Consider the following 19,612-nt stretch of genomic DNA (forward strand, 5'->3'; position numbering starts at 1 on the left):
GTCTGTGTGTGTGTCTGTTTGTGTGTGTGTGTGTGTCTGTGTGTGTGTGTGTGTGTGTGTGTGTGTATCTGTGTCTGTGTCTGTGTCTGTGTGTGTCTGTGTGTGTGTGTGAGTCTGTGAGTCTGTGTGTGTGTGTGTGTCTGTGTGTGTGTGTGTGTCTGTGTGTCTGTGTGTGTGTGTGCAGAGCTGCAGCGATCCATGCAAGAGGCTGAGACGGTAACCATGGTAACGCAGCACGTCCCCTTCATGAGTCTTTGATGTTGTTTTTTTTTTAAGCTGCAAAGGTTAAAAGCAAATTAAGGCCAAATATTCATGTTCAAATGTCGAGAGAGAAAACGAGTGAAGAGATAACGTGACGACTCGAGTGCTGCAAAACAAAAACAGGTTATCACTCTGAAGATGATGAATAATTAATAGAAGCAGAAAATAATATTCATAAACACAGATGATGCAGGAAACTCCGAATGATATGACGTATGGATTATAGGACGTTAAAATGTGACAAAGACGTAAACAAGTGTTGGAAGAGATTCTTAAAACATGTAAAGGATGATTTTTGCCAATTTAGAATCTAAATGTTTCAATATGGACATTTTAACAGAATGTATTTTTAAATAATTTATTTATTGAGCAATAATCAATTTTCCAGATTTGAAACTTTGAACCGGTGCACATTTCACATAAATCAACCTGAACACATGACGTCTCTACTGTAAAGTTCACACTTCACTTCCCAGCACGACCACTGGGGGGCAGCAACACCTCACCCTAGAAACCACGGCCGCCCCCCCACTGAGTTCTGCCTAGCAACGAGCGGAGAGGCAGCAGCGTGATTTGTCACTCAGTCATTTGTGTGCAGAGAAGAGTTTTAGTGGCTAAGCTGCACAGCTCACACACACACAGACACACAGACACACGCATACACACACTCACACACACACACACACACACACACACACACACACACACACACACACACACACACACACACACACACACACCTGGGATGGGAGGCGTTGGCTCTGAGTCTGAAACCACACATCATGCGTCTGTGTTGATTTGTAAACAGCAACAGATTAGATTTAAAGGTTCCGTGTGTAGGATTCAGTGACATCTAGTGGTGAAGTGTCATATTGCAACTCTTAGAATTTAACACAATATGGATAGGGAGTATGAATTGTGGAGCAGTGTCTGATAGAAATCCTGATTTGTCTTTCTCTGGTCAGTAGGAGTCTGTGAACCTGCAGCTCAAAGTAGAGTTTAGAAAGCTCCGGTGATTCTTGGATGAGAGTCTAAAGACAGCAGCTTCATTATTATATATATATATTCAAATCTCCACTTTAGACTTTCAGAGTTTGTATTTGCTTTATTATTCTCGGTGCAGACGTCTCTAATCTCTCTGATGAACGTTTCAATGACCTTGGTTTTGTCTCTCAGAGTAGAGGAACTCATTCAGCATCTCAGAAGCTTTTCATGAAGCTTGTTTGCGTGAAGCTTGTTTGCGTGAAGCTTGTTTGCGTGACGCTTGTTTGTTTGAAGCTTGTTTGCGTGAAGCTTGTTTGCGTGAAGCTTGTTTGCGTGACGCTTGTTTGCGTGAAGCTTGTTTGCGTGAAGCTTGTTTGCGTGATGCTTGTTTGCGTGAAGCTTGTTTGCGTGAAGCTTGTTTGCGTGAAGCTTGTTTGCGTGACGCTTGTTTGCGTGAAGCTTGTTTGCGTGAAGCTTGTTTGCGTGAAGCCTGTTTGTTTGAAGCTTGTTTGTGTGAAGCTTGTTTGCGTGAAGCTTGTTTGCGTGACGCTTGTTTGCGTGAAGCTTGTTTGCGTGAAGCTTGTTTGCGTGATGCTTGTTTGCGTGAAGCTTGTTTGCGTGAAGCTTGTTTGCGTGAAGCTTGTTTGCCTGAAGCTTGTTTGCGTGACGCTTGTTTGCGTGAAGCTTGTTTGTTTGAAGCTTGTTTGCGTGAAGCTTGTTTGCGTGAAGCTTGTTTGCCTGAAGCTTGTTTGCGTGACGCTTGTTTGCGTGAAGCTTGTTTGCGTGAAGCCTGTTTGCGTGAAGCTTGTTTGTTTGAAGCTTGTTTGCGTGAAGCTTGTTTGCGTGAAGCTTGTTTGTTTGAAGCTTGTTTGCGTGAAGCTTGTTTGCGTGAAGCTTGTTTGCGTGAAGCCTGTTTGCGTGAAGCTTGTTTGCGTGAAGCTTGTTTGCGTGAAGCTTGTTTGCGTGAAGCTTGTTTGCGTGAAGCTTGTTTGCGTGAAGCTTGTTTGCGTGAAGCTTGTTTGCGTGAAGCTTGTTTGCGTGAAGCTCGTTTGCGTGAAGCTCGTTTGCGTGAAGCTCGTTTGCGTGAAGCTCGTTTGCGTGAAGCTCGTTTGCGTGAAGCTCGTTTGCGTGAAGCTTGTTTGCGTGAAGCTTGTTTGCGTGAAGCTCGTTTGCGTGAAGCTTGTTTGCGTGAAGCTTGTTTGCGTGAAGCTTGTTTGAGTGAAGCTCGTTTGCGTGAAGCTCGTTCGCGTGAAGCTTGTTTTTTTGAAGCTTGTTTTTTTGAAGCTTGTTTGCGTGAAGCTTGTTTGCGTGAAGCTTGTTTGCGTGAAGCTTGTTTGCGTGACGCTTGTTTGCGTGAAGCTTGTTTGCGTGAAGCTTGTTTGCGTGAAGCTTGTTTGCGTGACGCTTGTTTGCGTGAAGCCTGTTTGTTTGAAGCTTGTTTGTGTGAAGCTTGTTTGCGTGAAGCTTGTTTGCGTGACGCTTGTTTGCGTGAAGCTTGTTTGCGTGAAGCTTGTTTGCGTGATGCTTGTTTGCGTGAAGCTTGTTTGCGTGAAGCTTGTTTGCGTGAAGCTTGTTTGCCTGAAGCTTGTTTGCGTGACGCTTGTTTGCGTGAAGCTTGTTTGTTTGAAGCTTGTTTGCGTGAAGCTTGTTTGCGTGAAGCTTGTTTGCCTGAAGCTTGTTTGCGTGACGCTTGTTTGCGTGAAGCTTGTTTGCGTGAAGCCTGTTTGCGTGAAGCTTGTTTGTTTGAAGCTTGTTTGCGTGAAGCTTGTTTGCGTGAAGCTTGTTTGTTTGAAGCTTGTTTGCGTGAAGCTTGTTTGCGTGAAGCTTGTTTGCGTGAAGCCTGTTTGCGTGAAGCTTGTTTGCGTGAAGCTTGTTTGCGTGAAGCTTGTTTGCGTGAAGCTTGTTTGCGTGAAGCTTGTTTGCGTGAAGCTTGTTTGCGTGAAGCTTGTTTGCGTGAAGCTTGTTTGCGTGAAGCTTGTTTGCGTGAAACTTGTTTGCGTGAAGCTTGTTTGCGTGAAGCTTGTTTGCGTGAAGCTTGTTTGCGTGAAGCTTGTTTGCGTGAAGCTTGTTTGCGTGAAGCTTGTTTGCGTGAAGCTTGTTTGCGTGAAGCTTGTTTGCGTGAAGCTTGTTTGCGTGAAGCTTGTTTGCGTGAAGCTTGTTTGCGTGAAGCTTGTTTGCGTGAAGCTTGTTTGCGTGAAGCTTGTTTGCGTGAAGCTTGTTTGCGTGAAGCTCGTTCGCGTGAAGCTCGTTCGCGTGAAGCTCGTTCGCGTGAAGCTCGTTCGCGTGAAGCTCGTTCGCGTGAAGCTCGTTTGCGTGAAGCTCGTTTGCGTGAAGCTCGTTTGCGTGAAGCTTGTTTGCGTGAAGCTTGTTTGCGTGACGCTTGTTTGCGTGAAGCTTGTTTGCGTGACGCTTGTTTGCGTGACGCTTGTTTGCGTGAAGCTTGTTTGCGTGAAGCTTGTTTGCGTGAAGCTTGTTTGCGTGAAGCTCGTTCGTGTGAAGCTTGTTCGCGTGAAGCTTGTTTTTTTGAAGCTTGTTTTTTTTAAGCTTGTTTGCGTGAAGCTTGTTTGCGTGAAGCTTGTTTGCGTGAAGCTTGTGTGCGTGAAGCTTGTTTGCGTGAAGCTTGTTTGCGTGAAGCTTGTTTGCGTGAAGCTTGTTTGCGTGAAGCTTGTTTGCGTGAAGCTTGTTTGCGTGAAGCTTGTTTGCGTGAAGCTTGTTTGCGTGAAGCTTGTTTGCGTGAAGCTTGTTCGCGTGAAGCTCGTTCGCGTGAAGCTCGTTCGCGTGAAGCTCGTTCGCGTGAAGCTCGTTCGCGTGAAGCTCGTTCGCGTGAAGCTCGTTCGCGTGAAGCTCGTTCGCGTGAAGCTTGTTTGCGTGAAGCTTGTTCGCGTGAAGCTCGTTCGCGTGAAGCTCGTTCGCGTGAAGCTCGTTCGCGTGAAGCTCGTTTGCGTGAAGCTTGTTTGCGTGAAGCTTGTTTGTGTGAAGCTTGTTTGCGTGAAGCTTGTTTGCGTGAAGCTTGTTTGTGTGAAGCTCGTTTGTTTGAAGCTCGTTTGCGTGAAGCTTGTTTGCGTGAAGCTCGTTTGTTTGAAGCTTGTTTGCGTGAAGCTCGTTTGTTTGAAGCTTGTTTGCGTGAAGCTTGTTTGCTTGAAGCTCGTTTGTTTGAAGCTCGTTTGCGTGAAGCTTGTTTGCGTGAAGCTTGTTTGTTTGAAGCTCGTTTGTTTGAAGCTCGTTTGTTTGAAGCTCGTTTGTTTGAAGCTCGTTTGTTTGAAGCTCGTTTGCGTGAAGCTCGTTTGTTTGAAGCTCGTTCGCGTGAAGCTTGTTTGTTTGAAGCTCGTTTGTTTGAAGCTCGTTTGTTTGAAGCTCGTTTGTTTGAAGCTCGTTTGTTTGAAGCTCGTTTGCGTGAAGCTCGTTTGTTTGAAGCTCGTTCGCGTGAAGCTCGTTCGCGTGAAACTCGTTTGCGTGAAGCTTGTTTGTTTCTAACTCTGTGACCTGTGTCTCTCTCTGTCTGTCGAGAGGCTGTCCCTGGAGGAGGCCGGAGCAGGGCGGGGGGGCGACCTCCAGCAGCACCACCACGGTCGACGCCCACAAGCTGCAGCCCTGCGTCCTGGAGCTCTGCAAGTTCTTCTCCCAGTGTCTCTGCCGACCCGTCGGCCGCGGGACTCGAGCGTCCAGGTTCTCACTTCTCTCTCCACCATGTTGAAGACGAGTTCTTCATCCACAGACGATTGTGTGATGTGTTGTTTTTGTTGTTGTTGTTGTTGTGTTGCAGGTTCTGTGACGACAGCTTCCTCTGGTACGAGACTCACACGTCTGAGGTGTGTCGGCGCGTCAGGAGAATCTCCTTCTCCAGAAGTGAGTGGAGCTGGAGGAAGGGGGAGGAGTCTCCTCGTGAGAGTGGGAAGCGTTCTGAAGCTCGACTGGGACGTCACAGATCTGTGGACGTTTATATTCATATACCTGTGTGTCTTTACTTCAATCAATTACACAACTTTATTATAATTATAATCAATACTAATATGGATATTTCAATAAGATGTCTTTATCAAACACTTCCTGTGGTTTCTAAGTAATTCATCCTTATTTCATGGATGGAGCATAACTTCCACTATTCCTTTAATTTCAGGGAAAAATAAAATTAGACAAAAAGCTAAATCCTTCATGGATTTCTGACAGAAAAACTAAAATGTAAAGAGCTTTGATAAAAGATGTTTCTGTTACAACAGAAAACAGATGAGGTCATTATGTCGAATCAGATCGATTCAGCGTTGAACACGTGAGTCGTGTGTTTTCTGATTGTGACGACACTGACGACCTCTGCTTCTCGGTGGAAGTCGTGTGAGCTCGGCTGTGAGAGTGACTCAGGGATAATTGGGGCGCTCACTTCCTGTCTCACCTGTTCCTGATGGGGACGCGTCGGCCATGTTGCTGGAAGCTGGTACCAGAGCTCATTACTGAGTCTCTGCAGGAGCTGGTGAGGAGCAGCTAATGGGCTCAGGAGGTCACAGAGAGACATCCCCCCCCCCCCCCACAGCTGCTGACACGCCGATCATCCACCGCCGCTGATCCCACCGCCGCCGGCCATGCTGCTGCATCAGGCCCCTCCCCCTGCTAATTAGACCTCAGTGTGTATTTTTAGAACCGGATTTTAGTGGAGTTTGATTTGAAATTGACATCAAGGCCGGTCGAGGAGAAGCCAAGTTATTGAATTTAAATAATATATTCATATATAACACAGTTTAGATTAGATAAGAGTGATTTACAGATGCATGGAAAAACATCCAATATTAGACTAAAGCAAAATGATAGAAATACATCAAAAGGCAATATTATTTTCAAAAGGCAAAAACAAACAAAAAACATATAAAATAAGTTGTGTATTTGATCAGAAAACGTCCGGACAATTTTTATGTGACTGCAGACAAACTGACTTCACCTCAGGAACAGAAATAGAATCTGCAGCAGATGAAGCCAAACAGTTGAAAATTAAAGGACTTTCACTTAGAATCAATGTAAAAATGAAAACTGGATGAAATGAATCGTAGTTTGATATATTTTGTATTTGAAGCAGATCACAGGATTCTTTTATACTTCTGTGAGTTTGTTATTTCAAAGATGAGCACATGAAAGAACTTGTCTCCGGTGTCACTGACCTGTTTGTCCTCCTCCTCCTCCTCCTCCTCCTCCTCCTCCTCCTCCTCCTCCTCCTCTTCCTCCTCCTCCTCCTCCTCCTCCTCATCCTCCTCCTCTTCCTCCTCCTCCTCCTCCTCCTCCTCCTCCTCCTCCTCCTCCTCCTCCTCCTCCTCCTCCTCCTCCTCCTCCTCCTCCTCCTCCTCCTCCAGATCTGAAACAGAGATGCTTGACAAAGATGTGCAGTAAGCTGTGACCAGAGAGGAGCTGAACACAAAGAGCCGTTCATCTTCACAGGAAGTGAGTGCCCCCCCGACGTGCAGCTGAGTCACTGGACACTTTGTGACGGCGTCTTTTCCCCAAAACCTCCGACGATTCAGGAAACTGTTTACAACTCGTTCACAAGCTGACGTTCATCAGTCTGATCTACGTCTGAGGAACAAGAAGAAAAGATCATTCACTGAAGAAACACATCCTGGATTATTGAGATGTTCCTTCAGTTCTTCTTGTCGATCAGATGACTCATGACTGTACTTTCTAAACATATGACATCAGAGAGAAGTGAGATGTGAAAGTGGAACAGACGACAGTTTGAACAGTCAAATTAAAACACTGGATATAAATCACCAGCTGGTCTCTGAAGCCACGAATATTAAATCATACAGACGCCAAATAAAGTTAATTCATGAAAACACAGGAAAGTTATGAAATGAAATGAAATTCACGTTGTGTCTGTGCAGAGATTCCTCTTCACTGTTGATATGAGGTCACATGATGAGGAGGAATGTTCACAGGTTTTGATCTGTTCCATCTCCACCTGCCCCTGGAACAGGTCGGGGGGGCAGCGTCAGTTACCATGGCGATCTGTCCCCCGAGTCAAGCAGCTTCTGAAAACCCAGGATCAGATAAACTCACTCGTTCCAGCAGGAGAGTCAGAAGGAGATAAATGATTTGTGTTCATATCGATCTTTTCAGTTCAGTTCTCTACGTTCACAGCCTTCAGGGGAGGGGCGGGGGGATCAAACCGCAGACCCTCTGGTTAGTGGTCAACCCGCTCTACCTCCTGAGCCGCAGCCGTCCTGGACAAGAGAACATGTGAACGTTTAAAAATAGAATCAAAAACAGAGAATATTCACATTTAACTACCAGTTGTAATATTATTTGTAGAATAAACGACTTGAGTAAAGTAAAGTAAGAACCTGTGTCTGAAGTATGAGGAGATATTTGAAATAAATGTGTTTATATACATATATAAATATATATTATGCATATAAAGCTCTGAAGTTCTGGTCCCAGTTCTTGACGTTAATATCCAAACTCTCTGAAACGACCTGAACTTTGGAAGAATGATTATTTTCTCTCCACTTCCTGTGTGCCCCCCCCCAGAAGCACCTGTCCCACACAAAGACCCACTATCCCCCCCAAACCTGCTGGTGGTCATTGATCTGAACCCCATGGAGGATCAGATAAGAGCAGGTCGACCCCCGGGTCACAGCCCCCCCCCCCCCCTGTGGGACAAAGACCACTCTGTCGGGACCCCACCTCCGTTAGAGCCTCAAATACCTGCACAGGAACCGACCAATGATAAGCTCGGGTGTCACCTGAGAGCCAATTAGACCTGACCCCCCCCCCACCCCCCCCAGGTAGGACTGATAAACGTAGTTAGTGGAGCTGAGAGCTGAGAGTGCTGGAGACAAGAGGAGCAGGTGAAGCTGCTGAAGCTTCTCAGATCCAAGAGTTCAGCTCCAACCTTCAGTGAAGGAACCTCCACACAGAAGGTAAAGCTGCTGTTCACTTTGTGTCTTTAGCTTTGTGTTGAAGACACTTTTTTTGTAGATAATTGGTGTTGTTTATCATAAGATTAAAGTGGAAGGTGAAAGTTTTCATCTTCAGGAAAGTGACAGATTAAAAGACTCTAATGTGAAACTGCAGCTCTCTTCTCTTCTCCTTCAGCTGCTTTTGCTTCTGCAGCTCATTTCCCGTCTTCTCTCCTTCTCTGAGTTTCCTGCAGCAGCAGCAGACAGTTAAAATAAATGAGCTCTGAAACCCTCAGTTTTTATTCTCCTTCACCTTGTGTCTCCTGAACCGGCACCGAGCAGCCGACAGACTCTGGAACAAGTGGGAGCTGAAACACAGACTTTCCTCTGGAGCTCGGTGAAGAGCTGAAGGAGTGAAGGACGTGAAGCTGACCTCTGACCTGAGAGCAGCTGACCTCTGACCTGTGAGCAGCTGATCTCTGACCTGTGAGCAGCTCTGCAGTGAACCTCAGCTTCCTGCCTCTGAAGTCATGATTCTGATGTGGATTCTCGTCCTGTCTGCTGTTCCTACTGGTGAGTTCTTCACAATGTCCCCGTTAATACGTAATATTTGATTAAATTCTTCTATTTTCAATGAGTTGACTGTAAATGAGAATATAAGATAACATCAGAATCTGGTCAATCAAAAATGACAAACAGGGACTTGTTCAGAATATAAAGATAAAAACTCCTGGACATTTTTTCCACTTTGATTTGGTTGTCGACAGAGATATTGTCCTGATATGATGAAGTGATGATGTCATGAGTTTTCTGTCATTATTCTAATATAGTAAGATGAATATGAGACGGGTTAAATGATGCGAACATGAGTCATTTATAATAATCACTTTTCCATCTTCAGCTCTTTGTGCCGCCTCCGTCTTCTGCCCGGACCCGGAGGCCGGTGACCAAACTGCAGACTTCACGATGGGTAAGAAGAACGTGATTTAATAAGCTTTACTTCATCTTCATTAACGAGTCGGTTGATCAACGTTGGTTCACTGGGTTGAAAGGATGACTCAGCGGTTTAGTGGGAGGCTTGAACGCAGCCTCAGGAGAACGAGCGTCCTGCAGGAAGGTCACAGAGCTTCAGGGTCACAGAGAGAGACTCCAGCATCAGATCCATTCATCTGCTCATTGAGAAGAACGCTCCTACAACAAGAAGAACAAGTTCACGTCTTCCATTTCCTCAAAGTGTAGATTTATAGATGTAACATTATTCAAACTAACATTTGGTTTCCATGCAGATGCTTTTATGCATATTTTCAATATGAAGTTCATTGTGACCATGGAAACAGATTTAGCCAATAAAGAGAGAAATCATGTGACTTAAATGTCAGCAGAGGAAAATGGACCAATGAGGAGGCTCTGTGTTCTCTGAATCGTTAACACGTCCATCACCTAACTTCCTTCGAACTTTGACCTGTTCATCACATCATGGAGCCTGACCTGAGAATGAGCGCCACCTGCTGCTCATGTCAGGGAATCAACAGCAGTGGATGGAAAAACCTTCTCTTTACTTTGGATTTAAAGTCTATTCAGTGTTTTTCTCCTTTTGAACAATTAGTCAAGAAAGAAAGAAAGAAAGAAAGAAAGAAAATCCAAGTTAATCTAAGATGTCGATCTAAGACTAAGACTCGATCCGACTCGTTGTTTCCTCAGCTGCTGCTTGTTGTGGCACTTTGTGTTACTTTGTGTTACAGTTGTTGACATTGAGGTGGACAGGTTCACACACTGTGATGTTCTGGGACACCTCCGGTCCTCATCAGCCCTGTGGGGACATGTGTCCTGTGGAGATCTGCAGCAGAGACACTTCTCTGCCCTCATGCGTCTCTGGACCCAGGTTCTGGAGCAGCAGGATTATCTGTGATTAAATCAGTCGGCTCTGGAGTCGGAGGAAATCGAGTTGGAACAATAATGAAATTGTTTTTGTTGTTCTCACAGCCTGTGTGTGTGCTTGTCTCTGTTGTGTCCATCTTGTTGTCCGTCTCCTCTCCAGAGTGTCTGGGCCTGCGCTTCACCTGGATCCACGCCGTCTTCGATAACTTCCCGTCGCTGCTGAACTTTGCCGTGAAGCTTCGCTGTGCCACGGGACTTTGTCCTCACAACCTGGAGGACTACGGCTGCTCCTGCAGACACGTGGCGTCTGGAAACCCCGTGGACGCTGTGGACACGTGAGTGGAGAAGCAGCAGCTGGTGTTGAGATGCAGCTCCACTGGATCCTGAAGACAGACACGTCTAAAGTGGACTGGGAGAGTCTGAAACATGTTTGATTACCAGCTGGAGACTGGAGATGGAGAACTGATAAACAAACCCTCCCATGAGATGGTTCTCATCATTTAATCAGATGAAGGAGTCGATGTTTGTCCCTGAAAACAGCAGCTCAGGGGGCGGAGCTCCGGAGTTTAGAGGAGAAACGTAGCAGCTGATCTGCTTTACTCAAACAAACCTTCCTAATATGAAAGAAATTACTTGTTTCATTTAATTTTTAACGAGTTGTACTTTGACTTTCCCCTAAACTCAGAACCAAGCGTATCCCACTTTTCACTTTGGGCTGTGGTTCCACTTCAGTCCAGCTGGTGGCAGTAAAGTGTCTACGAGGTGGTTCTGGAAACTACGTTTATCCAAACACAATACGTGAAGAAGCTTGAATATTATCAGCCTCCACAGAAATGTTATGAACAGAGATTTTGTGATATAAACTTCCAGGCTCTGTAGGGGGCGCTAGTGAGGTAGTCCAGACTGATCCTCAGACTAGTCATAGTAAAATATCTTTGTGTGTATTTGTGACGTCGCACGACACAAGTCGACATTTGTCGTTTTGCTTTCACCTGTTTGTGAGCAAGTTATTAACGTTGCATGTGGATCCTCCTGCTCCTCCTTCAGATCATCACTCACTTCATCCACTGTCCTCAGACTCAGCAGGGAGGTGTCCTGTCTGAACGGACCAATCAGCATGGATTAGCACAATGCTATTGGTAGCATCGTCCTCCCTGAAAGAAAAATGCGACACAAGAATCTTTGTGTCTTTACTGTTTTCGCCAAAAGTAAAATGAAATGCGATCTTTCTTTCTAGAAGCGAGTGTAAAAACGTCTTTGACTCCTTCGCTCCACTTCACGAGAACAACCTGTCTCCGGCCTCGGTCGCTCTCGCTCTAATTCCTCTTTCTGCTGCAGCTGCTGTGAGACCCACAGACGGTGTTACCAGGACGCTGCCCCCTGCAGGCAGGAGCTGCCGAGCCTCCCAAGCAACTTCACCTGTCCGGCTGCAAACAGCAGCTGTGGTAAGATGGACGAGTTCTTTCATCTCAATCTGTTATCTGATGTTAGAGATGTGAGGAGGTGGAGCCCGGTAGCTTCCTCTGTCCACTGTGTGTAAAGATGGACTTTATGAGTTCTCCATGAAAGTGAAGCCTCAACATCTGGATGTCCCCCTGGTGGCTGGGTGCAGTAGAGGTCATTAACCCCACCTCCTCCATGTTAGTGAATGGGACCTCGACACCACATCAGCCTGAGATCATCTTCTCTTATCCCTCTGCTTTCGATTAGATTAGATTAGATTAGATTTCTTTATTTATCCACACAACGGGGAAATTCACTTGTTACAGCAAAAAAGAGAAAAACAGAATTTAAATAACAGTGCCGAAGCAACAATAAAAAAGAAAGATCAAAATATATACACTACTAAACTACACATAATGAGAGTAAAAATATACAGAAAACAAAACAAAAAAACAACCTGCAAAACAGACACTGTGCAAAAGCAGGTACTGGGGAGAAAGTGGAGTGATGTAAGTGTTATTGTAATGAAAACAAAAGTATTATAAGTAATATTTCCCTGATTTCCTCTGATTCTAGTTATATTTCTATGATTAATCTGAGTCATTCAGTATTTAATATGTGAAAGACTTTAACTTTACTTTGATAAGTGTAATGTAAATACATATACTGTGATGAGTACATGTTCCTTAATCCTGCTGCTGTAGAACGAACAGACCCCCTCATGGTTTCAGATCTATCATCACGCTGCTGCTTCTTGATATTAATGCACGGCCTGTATTTTCTTTTCTGATCTGGCAGATGAGGGTGATTGGTGTCAGCGGATGTTTTGTGAATGTGACCTCGACGCCATCGACTGCCTGAGTCACAGCTCGTTCAACTCGAGTCTGAGAGGCTTCGCCGAGTCGTCCTGTTCCTCCACGAACCAATCAGGTGAGGACTTCACATCCTGTCCTTTAGTCAGATCTGAGAAAACCATGAAGGGACTTTTATCCTCTCTTACATTCACCCATTCAGGGGATGGGCTGTTGGAGGAGAAGAGGAAAGTTAACAGCATTTAATATGTTTTATAAAGTTAAATAAAAGTGTTTCTTAAACATGAGTCACACTGAAACATAAATAACTTTTTGACTGGATAAGTTCATATGGTTCATGTATTTTGAAAGTAAAGTCAAACATGTGTTTCAGATGTGCTCGGCGTTACCATGGAGACGGACCAAGCGTTTGGAGGAGGTGAGTCTGAGTGATGTCATCACTCTGATCAAAGCTCCGGTTCCTGGAGGCCGCACGCCGGCAGGACGCCGGTTCCTGGGGGGGGTCGGCGAGGTCAGACCCGAGGAAGTGATTGATTGGGTAGAAACAGCTGAGTCACACCTCTGCTCCTCTCAGCCAATTAAAACGCTGACCTCTTGACGAGTCACCCAGGAGCTTCCTGCCCACACAGCTGCAGAAGAGAGAATCAAGGATGGAACAAAAGGTCTAAATATAGATTCTGGAGTCGCTCAGAGAGAAGCTGGGGATGAGGAAGAGGAGCTGGAGATGAGGAAGAGGAGCGGCTTCACAGAGAGGCTGCTGTAGAGTCTGTTTGAATAATGATCTCAGTGATTCCAGCCTCTAACTCAACTTTAAATGCACTTCACTTCTTTCCATGATTTCACGTCTGGAAGCTGAAACAATATTTGGTTTAACTTCCCTGAGGCGGAGGAAAGAGGATGAGAACCCGACAGAGATCAGAGATCAGAGAGGAGAAATCCACTTTGATCTCTGAGCAGAGATTTGATCAACAGACACATCATCAACTGCACAAATGTGAATTATACACTAAATATATCTACGGCTACAGATCTTTTTACACGTGTACAAAAAGGTCGTGAACAACATTAATACCCAAGGTCAAAATATTTGTGATCCTAAAAAGATCCGGGACATGAGTGATAAACTCGTGGTTCTTCTTTCAGATTCTCCGTCTGCACTGAACGACTCGGTGAGCTTCCAGCTACACAACTCCACAACAGGTAAAACTCTCCGGTGACTTCACTTTGTCTCGATCAGATCATCTCTCCCAGTTTGGTTTGTAAGGTTAACGTTAAATAAGAAGTCAGACATATTCAGTGTGAGGATATTTATGATTCAGGGTTTTGTTCAGGTTGTTTCTTTTGTGTTTCTATAGCAGAATAACTAGTCATTGTGTAGGTTGTTGGGAGGTGTTTCTATGTAGTTGTGTGTTGTTGTTTCAGTGGATTTTGAGGAACGTGAAGGTGGCGTCGAGGAGGCAGAAGAGGAGGAGCCGACTCACCTGAGTTTCATCTCTAAAGGTCAAACCGTCTCGTTTCCCATGATCCTCTCTGCTCACGCTCTTTCTTTCCAAGCTGCCCATGTTTTTACATTTGGCTCCAGTCTGATCGTCCTGCAGCTTCCACGACTCCAGGAATAGTTTCCTCTCTGTCGCCTCCTGCTGCTCGATGACTCACTTGTTGGCTCCAACGTTTCCTGTCGCTCGCTTTTACAGATTTGAATGAGACGCTGACGGAGGAAGCACTCGAGCAGGAAGAGATGAATGTGGATCCTTCATCTCACAGTCCTCCAGCATCCAGCCTGGGTGAGCCAAGAAGTGTGTGTGTCCGTGTGTGTGTGTGTGTGTGTGTGTGGGCGTGTGTTGATTGATAACAGGATCGTATTCCTTTATATTTTATTTTTACATAAAGGAACAGTTGGTAATTTTCTCTTTTTTTATTCAATGACGTGTTCACATGATTCCTTCCACTGAGCAGTGAGTCATTAAGTGGAAAAGTCATAAAAACTTGTTTTACAGTAAAGAAGTGATTTTGAAAGAAGAAATTGGCAAAACACAAACACCCTCTTGATTAAAATCAGAACAACAGAACAACACATGCATCTTTCATTTTAATTTTAATTAAGTTAGTAAATCTTCTGTCCCAGATTTGTTTTCGTTAGAAAGTGAAGATGAATCCTCGCTGAACTTTTACGATGGAAGTTTAAAGACGACGTCGATGTCCTCACTCGTTTCTCTGAGGACGACGACTCCCAGCGAGTCATCGGAGGAAGGTGAAGAGGAAGATTTCAATTTAAGATACAAGAAAATGTGCTCGACTCACAATGAAGGATATGAAAACTTAAATGAATTTGAAGTGTAGTGACGTTCAGTTGTCTTTATTCACACAGTGTCTCTGCGTCTCCGCAGGTTTAATCGTCACCGCTTCACCACTGACGTCAGTGAAATCACCAAACGGCCCAAAGCCCGAAAAACCAACGCCGGCGACGCCAGAATCCTCTGAGGAGGACGAGAAAGAGGATGAGGAAGAGGAAGAGGAGGAGGAGGAGAGTGATGAAGGAGAAGCTTCACATGAGCACGGTGAGAGTCACTGAGGCTTCCAACCAGCAGCTCGTTATCAAATCATTTCATTTGTTAGAAAACACAACGTAATCAAACTGCAGCAAATCTTCTTTTTCTTCTTCAGCCAAAGTTATTTCTACAACTTCTTCTACGACCGTAAAAAACAGCAAAACATCGACATCGACACGGTCAACAACGACCGTGAGAGGAAATGCTACGCCTTCGCCTGAGAAGACGACATCAGCTTCTCCAGCAGGTCAGTTTGTCCCTCGTCTGTAACGTGTCGATGTCCCTCCATGTATTTAGATAAAGGAGGCGTGGCCTCAGCAGAAGGAGAAGCTGAGCTCACACCGGCTCGTCCATCTGGTGCCGCTGCGTCGGAAGCTTCTTCTGGAGCCGCTCAAAGTAGAAATCAGAGACCGAAAATAAAGATGGACGACGTCTCCTCTTCCTCCCACTGTCCAGGATCAAAGCCAAAACATCCTGGACACGAACGCTGACACCTGTCAATCATCACGTCTCATCAAATAACTGATTCAAACCAAACTGATCAGAAACAAACATCAGAGAGATGAGAACGAGCTGAAAGGACAGAAACATCTTGTCCATCGTCACCAGCGTGCAAAGCATCATGGGAAAGATCGACCAGAGGAGGATTCAGCCATAGAAATGGTTTAGAACTGATCCTAATGGAAATTCACCCACTTCTGAATTTGTATAGGGACACACACACACACACACACACACACACACACACACACACACACACTGAGCTCCTGCTTCATGATTTGATTAAAACCTTTAATCATTTTCCTCTTGACGCTGGTGTGTGATTAGGAGCTGAAGCGTTGACAGGTGTCTGCAGCTCGAGGACCAGATTCACTCGACTCATGAATCTGGTTTGAATCCACGAGGAGGAGAAGCAGGCGACTGCAGCTTGAGAGCTTTGTTCGATCCAGTGGAGTAAAGTGTGTGTTGTCTCAGGACCTGGTTCTTCTGTGTGTCCTGCAGGTGGACGAGTCCTCAGCTCCACGTCCACACCGGCTTCACCGGGAGGACAGCAGGGCGTCGCCGGGGACACGCCCACGTCCCAGAGGACAGATGAAGGTCGACTCACTCGTGCAGAAATGAACTTACTGTGAACTTTGAGTCTAACGAGCAGCTTCCTCAGAGCCGAGGAACAGTTCAACATTTTACGAAAACATCTGTTTTCATTGAGAGGATTTATACGTCTCTGCATGCTAAATATGAAGTTATTTATTTAACGTCTATTTAGATACTTTTAGTTTGGTCCACTAACATGGAGGAGGTGGGATTTATGAGCTTTACTGCAGGCAGCCACCAGGGGGCGATCGAGATGCTTTGTATTTAGTGCATCAATCTGAATTTTTGCTTTAAAACGTGAATTAAGTCCGAAAATAATCCCCAGCGTCATGAATCCCAGCAGCAGGTGAATAAAGAGCAGAGCAACACGGAGCAAAGATCTGATTAATGAGCAGAATTCAAACGTGTCAGAATAAATCTGCTCATTCATCACTTAACAGAGTTAAAGATGCTTAATGGACGATGATCCTGCTGAGGGTTGATTCAGCTGCAGCAGACGAGACACGTTTCAGATCATTTCTCACAACAGAAACATGTTTTACTCATCAAGTTGAAATCAAAATCATCAGGTTTTTTATTGGTGGAAAGAAAATTGAGTTTTAAATGTGTCTACATTTCAGACACACCCATTTAAAATTAAAATAAAGTTTGACTCTAAGATTTCACCTTAAAAACAAATGTTTTATTCCATAAAATCCCTAAAATCTAACCCCAACATATTTCAATGCAGATGAACTAGTTTCAAGTATTCAAATTCCTTTTTCTGATTGAGATTCATGTTCTCGAGAACAGAAACTCTGAGTTTTCTGTGACCTTTGACCTCTCAAATCTCACCAGTCAATCTGATATGTATCAGATTTGAGCGGACCCGGTCCATGTGGTTTCACCCGAGTGGGACCAGGACCAGGACCGGGACCGGGACCGGAACCTGCAGCCGTTCGTGATGCTGAACCACGTCGAGTCGTAGTTTAATGTTCAGCTCAGGAACAGCTGTGATACCTGCTCACTCTGGAATCTGTGTCCCGGCCTCGTCCACAGGTCAACAGGTCACCAGTGGCACCGCCGCCCCCCCCACAGCTCCCAGTGCCTCATGGGAGCAGGACCTCACTGCCCCCCCGCCTGCTGTTCCTCACGCTGCCCTCAGTCCAGGTGAGGAACACGAGAATTCACATTTCATCATTAAACATCTGCTGCAGGAAACGTCAGAAACACTTTTACTCTGAAGGAGACGAGTGAGTTTCAGTTTCTAAGATTTAGACGTTTTCTCGTTTCATTGAAATTGTTTGAATTGATTTCTTGACCCAGGAATGGGCCCTTTACATATAATATTTAAATACTTTATATATAAAAACTTTTCCATGCAACTTCACCACTAGATGTCACTAGTTTCTACACATCAGTTCTCAGAGTCCTGCAGGAAGCTGCTGGTCTCTTAACCTTCAGTCTCTCGCTTCAGGTCGAACGACAACAACGCCATCGACTTCAATGAGAACCGTCGCCGTGACGACACCAGGAAGACCAGTCACCTCCGTCCCACCCCCATCAGAGATCACCACGTCCAGAACCACCACAAGACCAGCCCCCCTCCCCACAGCTGGGTCCGAGGAAGAAGAGACGGACGGAGACGAGAGGGACGAGAGAGACGAGAGGGACGAGAGGGACAGCTCCCAGGAGACAGACACACACGGTACAGTTCAGTCACTCAGGAATGTTACACACATGTTACCAGGAGGCTGCAGGAGAAGATCCAGAACATGTCCAGAGACACTTGTTCTCACATAGAGAACCTGCAGAACATGTGAGGAACATGTGAGGAACACGTGAGGAACATGTGAGGAACATGTGAGGAACATGTGAGGAACACGTCAGGAACACTCCTGTGGTCCAGCTGTGGTCGTTAGCTCTTCAGTAATGATCCTTCTCCCTCAGAACCAGGAAGTGTTCTTCTCCTCTCCATGTGATTCTCTCTCTCAGCTCCGTTAACTCACCAGATTAAATGAAATGAATCAATTAACATGTTTTTCTCGGGGGTTCAGTAAAGTTCATTATATTTCAGAGTCTGTGTGAGAAACACCAGCGCTCTGCTCGTATTAAACACAATTAATTGTTAGGAGCAGGAAATGGATCATTAGAGCGCAAACGAGCACAAAGGAGCAAACACACAATCGAGTCATGAAACTGGAAACAGATTTTTACAGCTGAAGCTGGAGTGAATTACCTGATTTCAAGAAGTGAGTCAGAAGATAAGAAGGAGCAGAACATCTCAGATGTGAGGCTGAAGTCAAAGTGTGTTTCTGTCCCTGTGGTTCGTCCTCGGTGGACAGACGTGGCTCAGAAGAGGACGGTCCCGTTCTTCGCTTGGTCTCTGCTGGAGTCCGTCGGTCTGAGCGACGTCCAGCTACACGCCGACAGCACAGGTACGACTCGGTCTGTGGACCAATCAGGAGGGACCTGTCTCGCTCCAGCAGATCTCTACGAAGCGTCCGTCCCCCTGCTGAAGGTGTTGACCCTGTGTCTCTCAGCAGAATGCACTCGTCCCTTCACGCTGTTCGGCAGCGACGGGCGAGCCGGGCGGGAGATGCCGGCGCTGGGGGAGATGCTCCGGTGTCTGACGGGTCGATGTCCTCACGAGTACGAGATGTACGGATGCTACTGTGGACAGGAGGGGGGGGGGGCGCCGCTGGACCAGCTGGACAGGTGAGAGGCAGGAAGGGACGAGACCACGGAGACACAGCGTGGGGTTGAACACTGAAGAAAAACTGATGTCTCCACTTGAGATAATGTATATTTTAGGGCTGGGCAAGTGAACTCGTTTCAGTCGAGTTAACTCAAGTGATGAGTTAACTCGATTAATTATTTTATCTCGCATTAACTCAGGTTTGATTATTTATTGTTTTATTGTGAAAGTCAGGCTTTTATTTTGTGAAAGTCTGTTGCTGACTGCTGCGGAACAGGAAAAAAGAAAATAATTGGCGGATAAACAATCGAGTTAACTCATCACTTGAGTTAACTCGATTAAAACGAGTTAACTTGCCCAGCCCTAGTATATTTTGATTTGACGCTAAACTAATAAAGTTGAATTGAATATTTTCTGAAAGTGTGACATTAGACTCTTCAGGTCTCTGACGTGTCTTCTAAAGTTCGGAGCTGAAACCATGTGACCCGTGTCTCCAGGTGCTGCTTCTTCCATCACTGCTGCCTGAAGCAGATCAGCTCCATGGGCTGCAGGTCGGACAGGAAGCTCAACGCTCGCGTTTCCTGTACGAACAGGAAGTCACAGTGTGAGTGTTTCTTACACTCGAGCAACAACGGGATGAAACCACGGAAATAGAACTGGAACATGTCGTGAATACCTGTCCCGTAGTTTGTGTCTCAGAGTTATAACGACGTGAAAACATTCCACTCTTCTCGTCCAAACTAACAAACGCAGACAAACTGTAATTATTTCATCCCCTGATCCTTCGGTCCTCTCTCTCTCTCTCCTCAGGTCAGGGCGTCACTGTGTGCGACAAACTCCAGTGTGTGTGTGACAAAACCACGGCCGAGTGCATGGCGGCGGCGCACTTCAACCACAGCCTGCCCACGCAGCAGTGTGGAGGACCCCGGCCCCCCTGCCGCCGGGCCAGCAGACCCCCCAAGCCACAGCTTCCTCCTCCGTCCAGCGAGGAGAGCGAGTCGAGCGAGGAGACGCCGGGAGGACGCTCAGAGGCGG

At 45.8% G+C, this 19,612-nt stretch overlaps 1 protein-coding gene across 1 annotated transcript in view; it reads left to right on the top strand.

The window, feature by feature from the left end:
- The window catches only part of LOC133018178 (HERV-H LTR-associating protein 1), a 13,680-nt gene extending 7,058 nt beyond the window's left edge, over positions 1–6,622 (top strand). Inside the window, exons 14-16 of the mRNA XM_061084493.1 lie at positions 4,753–4,911; positions 5,009–5,091; positions 6,579–6,622. Of these exons, the coding sequence (XP_060940476.1) occupies positions 4,753–4,911; positions 5,009–5,091; positions 6,579–6,622 (286 nt within the window). The remainder of the gene's footprint in view (positions 1–4,752; positions 4,912–5,008; positions 5,092–6,578) is intronic.
- The last annotated feature ends 12,990 nt before the right edge of the window (positions 6,623–19,612 follow it).

Source organism: Limanda limanda, chromosome 13 (genome assembly GCF_963576545.1).
Source record: "Limanda limanda chromosome 13, fLimLim1.1, whole genome shotgun sequence".
NCBI classification, from domain to species: Eukaryota; Metazoa; Chordata; class Actinopteri; order Pleuronectiformes; family Pleuronectidae; genus Limanda; species Limanda limanda.